The 11,017-nt window shown below is 47.5% G+C and overlaps 1 protein-coding gene across 2 annotated transcripts; it reads left to right on the top strand.

Moving 5' to 3' along the window:
- Positions 1-23: 23 nt before the first annotated feature.
- On the top strand, positions 24-10,239 carry birc7 (baculoviral IAP repeat containing 7). Of its 2 annotated transcripts, XM_037541010.1 has the most exons (7): positions 27-957; positions 2,587-2,686; positions 3,279-3,357; positions 3,448-3,493; positions 6,031-6,243; positions 6,435-6,500; positions 9,295-10,239. In XM_037541010.1, the coding sequence occupies exons 1-7, from the start codon at positions 411-413 to the stop codon at positions 9,495-9,497; spliced, it is 1,254 nt and encodes a 417-aa protein (XP_037396907.1). In that variant the 5' UTR covers positions 27-410; the 3' UTR covers positions 9,498-10,239. The 2 variants fall into 2 exon arrangements, with proteins under 2 accessions (XP_037396908.1, XP_037396907.1); XM_037541011.1 differs by lacking the exon at positions 6,435-6,500 and having other exon boundaries at positions 24-957.
- Positions 10,240-11,017: the final 778 nt, after the last annotated feature.

The following is an 11,017-nucleotide window of genomic DNA, read 5'->3' as shown; positions in this document are numbered from 1 at the left end:
CCTCAGCTACTTATAAACGCCGGGAATTAGCAAATTACTGCGCTTTGCGGCTTATTTCACTAAAATGGAGTAAACTCGTCACTGAGCTGACGCTTACGTAGACTATGTACACTACGTAGATTACGTAGACTTTGTGTGGTCTTTATTTCGGCCTTGTCACCGCTGGTGGGCTTTGTCTGGGGGTCGTTTTCAGCGTTAATCACACTGTCAGCCTGAGGCGCTCATCAGAAAATGTAAACAATGAGGATGTCGGTCAGCTCCGCTCGCGGGGGCGGGAGAGGGCGCGCGGGGCGCGCGCCATTGTGTTTGTTATTGAGCGCTGATGCGCGCGCGAGGTGGGCTGGACAGCTGTTCTAGAAAGCTGGACGGTCCGGGCCGCTCGCCTCGCCCCTCAGGCTCTGCGGTGATATATGGCCAGCGGGGGCTTCGCGCCGCGCCTGGATGGTCCGCTATGGACCGAGAGCGGGATGAGCGGCACAGGAGAGCAGCACGGCGGAGCCCGGAGGCCGGGGATGCGCAGCGAGGAGGAGCGGCTCCGCTCCTTCCAGCTCTGGCCGCCGGGCGCGCCGGTGACCGCGGCGGACCTCGCCCGGGCCGGCTTCTACTTTCTGGACCATGAGGACTCGGTACAGTGCTTCTGCTGCGCCGGCGTCCTGCGGTGCTGGGTCCGCGGCGACGAACCGCTGCACGAGCACAGAAGGCACTTCCCGACATGTCGCTTCGTTTTGGGCAGAGACGTAGGAAACATCCCGCGACCACCTGGACCCCCAGACTCGGTGGACGGGCAGCTGCTGAGCCAGCTCCAGAGGATGGGAGTGGACGAGCAGATGGCCGGCGGACAGGCCGTTTACCCGGAGATGGAGTCCGAGGACACCCGGCTGACCACCTTCCACAACTGGCCAACGGGGGCATCGGTGCAGCCGACCACCTTAGCGCGCGCGGGGTTCTTTTACACAGGTGTGTAGGTGGACGCGTTTGTTGTGATGATGACGTGTGAGATTAATATTGGAATAGGAACATTAAGGCTTTAGTGGCTCGACGGTGTTTTCCAGTGAATCGGTTCAACCGGTTCACAAATTTGAATGGGATGTGTTTTAGCAGCGTTACGTAAGAGTTACAAAATCGAAAAAGTCGAATAATCGCGTTGTTTTCACAATTTTAACTCCATTAAATAATAACATAAACAACCGCAGTGTGACACATCGAGGCTTTGATCATTTAGAGTCTGACTCCCATATTGCATATTACTGGACGAATCGACGTCTTGATTAATCGATTAATGATTAATGATCGCCGATTCGTTGACTCGGTTCAGTGAGTGGAATCATCACCGAAGGCAGTGAAACTTTGAGCGATGGGGCGAGTTCCCCTTTGTGTGTGTTATCACGTGGTCATGTGAGCAGAATGCACGAGACCTCGCGAGCTCTGCCTCCACTCTGGGGACTTTTTCCAGCCTCGAAAACAAGCTCTGTGTCTCTCTCGGTTCTTTTCACAGTGAGAAGCAAAAGGGGAAAATCCCACTTTACAACATCCCTGTGTTAAATGTAGGCATAGCGCTATTGACTGTGCCCAGTGGGAGCCCACTCTGCTAGATAAACCAGCACAGACCAGCAAGACCAGCATCTGCTGTGGTTTGTATGCTGGTATATTAGTCAGTAATGGTGGGTGACCAGCGAAACCAGCACCAGATCATGCCGGTCTGGTCTGTTTTGGGTTGTTTGCTAAACATATGTAGAAATGAAAGGATAAAAACACTTCACGCTGTAACGAAGCGGAAAGAAGCTGCCGGGAAACAAACGCCAGTGCCAAACGGGATATTATAGCATGTGTAGGAGAGGTGGCCCACGTCCAGCACAGGTGGCGGATTTCCTTGCTCAGACACACCTGAGCCTGGCGGTTAACTGATGATTGTGTGTGTTTGAGCAGGAAAATCACCAAATCCTGCTCTGTGGGAGAGGAGCTGCCCACCCTGCTCCAGCAAATAGGCAACAGAGAAATTAGGACACATGAAGAAATGAGTGTTGTTGCAGTCGTGGGCTGGAGGTCAGGGAACCAGCCTTTTCACCGGAAGGTCGCTGGTTTGATCCCCTCAGCTGACAGTACGTGACTGAGGTGTCCCTGAGCGAGACACCTAACCCCCAACTGCTCCCTGGGCACCGTGGATAGGGCTGCTCACCGCTCCGGGCAAGTGCGCTCACTGCCCCCTAGTGTGTGTGTTCACTAGTGTGCATGTGGGTGTTTCACTGCATGGATGGGTTAAAGGCGGAGCTCTAATCCCTCTGTGTGCTAAAGACAGTGGACTAAAGGCTCTGAGAGAATTTAAATGAGCTAATGCTGAATGCGCACATACACATACACTTTAATCAGGAATCCACCAACCAAAGGCTTTATACACTGTATCAAAATCACCATCGAAAGAGGTCAATATTACAAAACTCAGTTCAAAGCAAAGCGTTCCGTCATGTTGAAACTGCCAGGTTCTCCTGAAATTCCCTCACTGTTCAGTAGGTGGTTGCTCTCACATCGGCAGCTACATATTCCATATCATCGGTATTCCACAGTAATACATATGGATGTTTGTTTTAGGTCATGGTGACAATGTGAAGTGTTTCTTCTGTGATGGTGGTTTGAGGAACTGGGAGCCTGGAGACGATCCATGGCAGGAACATGCGAAGTGGTTTCCACGGTGAGACACTCATTCTTTCTCGCGTCGTATGGATTTGCAAGTATTTATAACCGAGAAAAGTTTTAGATTTTAGTTTTGGATCGTATCTGGCAGGACTTACTGATTCCAGCGTAAATCCTCAGAGTCTGTATGTTGACCGGCTTCAGCTCCTCACCCTCATAACTTCATCAGCTCCACTGACCGTATAGCTGCACTCTGTAGTTCTACAGTTACAGACTGTAGTCCATCTGTTTCTCTGATACTCTGTTACCCTGTTCTTCAGTGGTCAGGACCCCCATGGACCCTCACAGAGCAGGTACTGTTTGGGTGGTGGGTCATTCTCAGCACTGCAGTAACACTGACGTGGTGGTGGTGTGTTAGTGTGTGTTGTGCTGGTCTGAGTGGATCAGACACAGCAGTGCTGAACTACAAAGTGCAGCTATACAGTAAGTGCAGGTGATAAAATGGACAATGAGCGTAGAAACAAGGAGGCGGGCATGATGTTATGCCTGATCGCTGTGTGTGTGTGTGTGTGTGTGTGTGTGTGTGTGTGTGTGTGTGTTCAGAGCTTTACACTCATTTCTTTTTTCTTCTGTTGGTTTTGCCACTTCAGATGTGAGTATCTGCTCCAGTCACGAGGGCAGGAGTATGTGAACAACATCCAGCAGTCGTACTTCAACACGCCAGAGACGGTAGTATAAACTCACTCACTGCTCGGCTGCATGTACTGAGGTGTAAGTCAGTCATCTTTGAGGATGATCATGGATGTGTCTGTTTCACAGGGTGGATCTGAGACTTCAGCTGCTGCAGATATAACCTCAGGCCACGGTAAGTGAATCCATGGGTATGTTCCATGATAAAGAATGAAGCCAGTAAAAAAAGAAGAGCCAAAAAAAGGACAGTAGATTCTGGCTTCCTCAAAGCAGCACAGAGTGATGGTTGTCTTAAGTATCAGAGACAATGTCGCTCTACCGGTTCATCATGTTCGCAACACTGTTGCTGGTTTTGGCAAACTGACATCAGAGCATATGACTTTGAGTCAAGGCTGGGAAACCGAGGCCTGGAGTCCTGCACAGTCTGATGAGTTCCCTGCGTGTACACACCAACGACACCTGGTAATCAAGCTAAGCTGAGTGTAAACAGGAGGAAAAGTCTCCACACTGTGCAGGAAAATCGCCCTCTTCCCTGCCTCGTGTGACGCGGAAGACGATCAGCAGTACGTAGTTCTTACATTCCGTGAATGAGGAAGATGTGTCTGTGTGTGGGTAATCAGGGAAATCTGTTGTGAACATCGACAGATTCCGCAACGTTAAAGGGAAAGAAGCGGTGATTTGGTGGCCGATGCAGACACACAGCTTCAGCTCTTTTACCATGTTCTGTTTCTCACACTTCCAAAGGAAAACCTGCTGCGTTATGCTCTAGGAAGGCGTAGGAGTCTGTAGCATAACCCACATTCCAAAATGTTCTTCTGCTCCTTGATATAATTACACATTCCAGAGAAATCTCAAAAATCTTCCGTAGAATCACTATAAACACCACACTCTGCCGTGTAGGTTGACTCCCAGTCTATGTTAGACAAAAGCACATATGATAGAACGTTGTAATAGTAGTATATTGTAGTATTAATATTAGTTAATCGTCCTTTTTTAAATTGGCCATGAAACTGCAGTCAGTTTGTCATGTGGAACGGTTCGTTTCACCTGATGAATGAGAGCAAAGACACACGTGTTTACTCAGGACGTGGATTAAATCTGTAGGTTTCCCACTAAAGCAGCCGATGAATCATGTGTGCAGTGTTATAAACAGTGAATAGGGTTTATGAACCCTCTACAAAACGGCTGTGTGAAGTTAAAGCCCTGAGATGTACGACTATAAGAGGAAACACAGTGTTTTATTCCCATTGGAAAGGACGGATTTATTAGGTGAGCTATGACGAAGAATGAGGAAGAGCTGTAAGGACTGGAGGACTGAAAATAACGTGAAGCATTTGAAAATGTTATTGATCTTTTTTGGCTTTAGTCTTTGGACATTTGGGTTTATTGTCCCTGAGAAAGTTTAATACTAAATACGATGTTTGATAACATTATAATGCAGGTCTGTACTATATTTTCATAAATTCATCTGATTCATCAGGCACTTAAACAGAAAGCGCTGGGAATTTCCTCAGATGGTCTGTTGCATTGTGGGAAACTCCCCAGCATATTACTCACTTTGAGTCCTGCAGCTTTACAGTTCATCTTTCACTGAACCTCTGTGTCCTAAATCTGAATATTACTGATCAGCCTGGGAGCCAGTCAGTAATGGCTTGCACTGGTCAGTGAAACCTGTGTTCTTGTTCTGGTTACGATGGTTTTGGCCTTTTAATTCATATACATGACATTTGTGACCAAGTAATGTCTATAAACCTGCGTTTTCTTTCCTAAACAAAGCGAAACGGAACACGATACCATGTCTAGTAAGTAGGACTGCAGCTGTGAGGGTTTGAGGCCGCTTGGAACGACGCGTCGTTTTTCCGTCTGAAAACTATTATAGAGGCATTTTGTACAAACATGATATGTAATATGTTTAACCCGCGTCTGACGCAGAGCGTGTAACCCGCGTCTGACGTGCAGAGCGTCTAACCCGCGTCTGACGCAGAGCGTGTAACCCGCGTCTGACGTGCAGAGCGTCTAACCCGCGTCTGACGCAGAGCGTGTAACCCGCGTCTGACGTGCAGAGCGTCTAACCCGCGTCTGACGCAGAGCGTGTAACCCGCGTCTGACGTGCAGAGCGTCTAACCCGCGTCTGACGCAGAGCGTGTAACCCGCGTCTGACGCAGAGCGTCTAACCCGCGTCTGACGCAGAGCGTGTAACCCGCGTCTGACGCAGAGCGTCTAACCCAGCAGCGCTTCTAGAACAGTCTCATCTCTGTTACAGTAAATGTATTTTACTGTAGGACATCACATCATCCAACATCGAAACGCTCTGTTAAGTTAGGTGTTGTGATACTGCGGTCTTGTTATGGTTTTGGACAAAATCAGTCTAAAAAATAACATTATTATATATTACTGTCACTAACTTGATTAACACAGGCCTCGTATTTGTCTTGGTCCATTGTCCATTCACAATGATCCATTGACACAAAGTAAATTACTAAACTGATGTTTAATCATAAATAAACATTAAATCTTAAATGAAATTACAAGCATTTCTTTATGGCATAAAATGTTATGTTTTAGTGAATTATTGTGGTCTGTGTATCATCATGAGTTTATTTACGAGGCCACACACACACACACACACACACACACACACACACACACTCGCACACACTCGCACACACACACTCACCCCTTCACGCCCCTGTGTGCTCTCCCCGCTGGTAGAGGTGCTGAGTGGACAGAGTGCGGTGGCGACGGCTATGTTGTCCCCTGTGGTGCAGACAGTGCTGCAGATGGGTTTTCAGCAGGCGCTGGTGGAGAGTCTGGTGCAGTCGCGCTACCTGCTCACTGGCCAACACTACACCTCCGTCTCCGACCTGGTGGCGGACGTCCTGCAGGCCGAGGAGGAGGAGAGGCAGGGCAGCGAGTCCAGACCAGGTGCGCAGCGCCATCTGCTTTTCTAGATGAGCAAAATATAGACTTATAAAACCAGCGCACCTGGATTTGTCCTGTAGATGCAGCGCTAGAGCACTTTACCAGATAAACGCAGTCAGTAAAACAACATGCAGGTGCAGAGTGGTACATCCCTCTCCCCCCCCTCTAACATGTGGATGGTTTGTTCCCTCCAGAGCCTGTGGTGAGGCAGGGCGGTAGTGCTGGTGGAGTGAGGACTCAGGCCTCAGTCGGGGAGAAAGGTTCAAGTTAACACTGTTTCACTTTCCTTGTGTGTTTGTGTGTGTATGTGTTTATAAACAGGGCTGTCACTATTGCTGCATTAAACTCGACTTCACAAATTGCTCAAATTTACTAAAAATGACTGCGTGTGATGCAGTGATTAGTTGTCAGTTACCAAATATATATATACACTCACCAGCCACTTTATTAGGTACAGTTGCTGGTTAACACAAATAGCTAATCAGCCAATCACACGGCTGCAACTCACTGCATTTAGGCCTGTAGAGGTGGTCAAGACGACTTGCTGAAGTGCAGACCGAGCATCAGAACGGGGAAGAAAGGGGATTTAAGGGGCTTTGAACGTGGCGTGGTTGTTGGTGCCAGACGGGCTGGTCTGAGTATTTCAGAAACTGCTGATCTGCTGGGATTTTCACACACAACCATCTCTAGGGTTTACAGAGAACGGTCAGAGAAAGAGAAAATATCCAGTGAGCGGTCAGTTGTGTGGACGAAAATGCCTTGTTGATGTGAGAGGTCAGAGGAGAATGGGCAGACTGGTTCCAGATGATAGAAAGGCAACAGGAACTCAAATAACCAACCAGAATCTCTGAGGAACGTTTCCAACACCTTGTTGAAAGTCTGACATGAAGAATTAAAGCAGTTCTGAAGGCAAAAGGGGGTCCAGCCTTTTACTAGCAAGGGGTACCTAATAAAGTGGCCGGTGAGAGTGTGTATATATATTTATACTCTGTCTTTTTCTTTTTTCTTTTTAAGGCCTGCTGACACCCTGAATGACTTTGCTTGGTTTTCTTTAATGTCCAGTCCCTGGTAAAGCCATAGCCCTCTTCAGGAGTCTGAGACAGTATAAGTGCCCCCTTACCTAGCATGACGCTAATGATAACTGGCAGCTAATGTTGAGTTGTGCAGGGACGTTGTCTGGAAGGCCGCCGTCATGTGTTTCAGAGGAAGCTGGAAGTTTCACCCTTATAGCTCAGTATAGTGTGAAGAACAGTCAGATTACAGGGTATTATGGGGTAGAACACGGTCCTTATGGTCCATCATGGTTCTAAAGGTCCAGCTATGTACCTTACCCACCTAAACACGGAAGGTCTGGACCGAAAAAACCACGGAGCAGTTCAGTTCTGTGCACAGTAGAATCTGAGATCTCTGTGTTGTCCCTTCTTTTCTATCCCAGTATAAAATATCCTTACTGGACACGGTGTGGGTTTCTCCAGGCAGGTGAGCGAATTCAGAACTTTCACCTTTGTTGGATCAGATTCTTTACACATCAAAAAAACACGACAAGCAGAGAAGAATCACGTTATTATCAGGATAGAGAAGAGAAAAATGGCAGAAGGCGCTGCTTTTCTGAACCAGCCTTAAAGGGTTTAAAGGTGCTCTACATTCACTTTCCCTCGAGAAAGATGATCACGTATTTGTATCACTTCTAATTTGAACTTTATTAAAAAGAAAATGTAAATAAAAAGCCTGTGATTAAGAGCGTACGGAGTCTGATATAAGCTGGGCTGTCCAGTCTGGAATGGGTGCTTTTACAAGCTTTTGGTGGCCTCTGTAGGTCAGGCTTTAACCCACCGAGTCATTTAGTGTTGTTCCTGTTCTATAACATCCTAAATGAAACTGTACGAGTCCACAGTGGAGTGAAATTACACTCCTCCAGGATCAGTACAAAGTGTGAACGTGCAGACAGAGCGTGCAAACAAGAAATTAAACTAGAAACAATAAATACGATAAATTAACAAACATTAGACACAGTAAACAGACAGGACAGTAAACAGACTGGACAGTAAACAGACCGGACAGTAAACAGACCGGACAGTGCAGCACCGACACAGCACTCACTCTGGACATGAGGTCGTGGAATAAGGAGCAGAGATATGAACCTGCTGTGATCTGTGAGTCACGCAGTCAGACGACGGACAGAAACACAGCAGCTACTGAGGTAGAAAAACCAGAGTAAACAGTGAAAACACAGAGTAGCAGCGATGATCTAGATAGTGCAGGTAGAGCATCAAAAGAGCTGGGTGGGAGGGGGGAGGGGGGAGGGGGGTTAGCTCAGTGAACTATAGTCACTTACATTACACTGATTGTCTTTCGGTGACTTCACAGAACTGTTATTATCGTCTGTTTCCGTGTGTGAATAGTTCTGCCGTATTCAGCTGGACTCTAAAACTCTTACAATAGGAAACGTGTCACTTCAGTAAATGCTTTCGCTCGAGAAATGAAATCCAGTCAGGATTCCTGTGAACTCATCCACTAAAGGGAAAACCTTAAATATGGCATTTTTCTGCTGATTAATTGATTAATTAAGTTTAAAATATTGGGGAAAAAGGAAACAACATATAAAATGTGCCGTGTTTGAACAGGGCACATTTTCTGCTTTGTTGTTTTTTTTTCCAGGTAAACTGTGTTTGTGCTTTTTTCCTTTCAGAAAAGCATGAAATTTAAACAGGGACAAACTTGTGCAGACGAGTGTAAATTTCAGCAGAAGTCCTTTATTGCTGCATCCCTATAGATTCTTAATATAATCAGTAGTGACAGCCCTTTTTACAGAGTTACTCTCTTCAGACTTCAAACTACTTTCACGACGGCCTCGCGAGTGAGGACACGGCTGCGTGTCCTGCTGTCACAGACATGTTTCTTTCTCCTGTTCAGTCCATCCTGAGCCGACCTGTTACAGGACTGGACAAAAGCCTTTCAGCACGTTCAGTTTCAGTTTTGTCTCTGAGCAGCGTGTGTGTGTGTGTGTGTGTGTGTGTGTGTGTGTGTGTGTGTGTGTGTGTGTGTGTTTTACAGTGCTGGGGAACCTGAGTGCGGAGGAGCAGTTGAGGCAGCTTCAGGAGGAACGCACCTGTAAGGTGTGTATGGACAAGCTGGTTTCCATGGTGTTCATTCCCTGCGGTCACCTGGTGGTCTGTACAGACTGTGCGGCCAGCCTGCGGCACTGCCCCATCTGCAGAGCGGTCATTCGGGGCAGCGTTCGCGCCTTCATGTCCTGAGACCTGCATAATCGCCTACACACGTTTACACCCCTGGCAGACAGCTTTGACGGAAAACTATGAAACACAGTTCAGCTCACAGTTAGCTGGTCACTGGAAGGAGAGTAATGGCATTTTTCCACTGGGCAGTGCAGGACCAGTTTAGACCAGCTGTGTTAGTGCAAGTTTAACTGGTCACCCAGCACGATCCTGCAGGTTGGCCAGAATATCCACATCCAAGACACGTCTTATATTTGGTGGTGGTCAGTCTGTATTACAGCTTTCATTGATGCTGAACTGCAGCCCAGCATCCAAAACACAAAACATGCTACTTTTCCTAGCTGGGCTTTCCGGATTCCAGTGAGTACCCGTGTCCATTTCCCACCACATATGAGAACCTTGAGAGGTTGACAGGGTTCTCTTGTGTGTGTTCACATCATTTCTCATGTGAGTCTAACATTAACAGCAAACAGCAGCAACGACGCAGCTTTTGGCTTCATGCATCACAGACAGTGATTGGGAATAGCTGTTGTCTAAATCCAGTGGCACCACTAGATGATTGTGTTTGACCAATCGATGTACAGTGATGCACTCATGTACGGTGCGGATCACATGCATGATGACGGGTTTATGAATGTACTCACTGTACTGCACTGTACTCACTGTACTCACTATACTGCACTGTACTGCACTGTACTCACTATACTGCACTGTACTCACTGTACTGCACTGTACTCACTGTAGTGCAGTATACTGCACTGTACTCACTGTTCTGCACTGTACTCACTGTACTCACTGTACTGCACTGTACTCACTGTAGTGCAGTATACTGCACTGTACTCACTGTACTGCACTGTACTCACTGTACTGCACTATACTGCACTGTACACACTGTACTCACTGTACTGCACTATACTGTACTGCACTGTACTCACTGTACTGCACTGTACTCACTATACTGCACTGTACTCACGGTACTCACTGTACTGCACTATACTGCACTGTACTGTACTCACTGTACTGCACTGTACTCACTATACTGCACTGTACTGCACTATACTGCACTGTACTGTACTGCACTGTACTGTACTGCACTGTACTCACTGTACTGCACTGTACTCACTATACTGCACTGTACTGTACTGCACTGTACTGTACTGCACTGTACTCACTGTACTACTCAGTGGAAAAACACCAAATACTCCCCTGGAAAAGCTGCACTTTGCAGAATTGAACAGAAGCTTTAATTACAGAATATCATTCAGTGGAACAGCAGTTACTAACCTTTAGACTCTGAGGGTCTGTACGGGGGTCTCCTCTGAGGGTCTGTACAGGGGTCTCCTCTGAGGGTCTGTACGGGGGTCTCCTCTGAGGGTCAGTACGGGGTCTCCTCTGAGGGTCTGTACAGGGGTCTCCTCTGAGGGTCTGTACAGGGGTCTCCTCTGAGGGTCTGTACGGGGGTCTCCTCTGAGGGTCTGTACGGGGTCTCCTCTGAGGGTCTGTACAGGGGTCTCCTCTGAGGGTCTGTACGGGGGTCTCCT

The sequence above is a fragment of the Pygocentrus nattereri genome, chromosome 9 (assembly GCF_015220715.1).
Source record: "Pygocentrus nattereri isolate fPygNat1 chromosome 9, fPygNat1.pri, whole genome shotgun sequence".
NCBI classification, from domain to species: Eukaryota; Metazoa; Chordata; class Actinopteri; order Characiformes; family Serrasalmidae; genus Pygocentrus; species Pygocentrus nattereri.
Note: the sequence above shows the minus strand (reverse complement) of the source record. Positions and strands in the feature narration are given on the sequence as shown.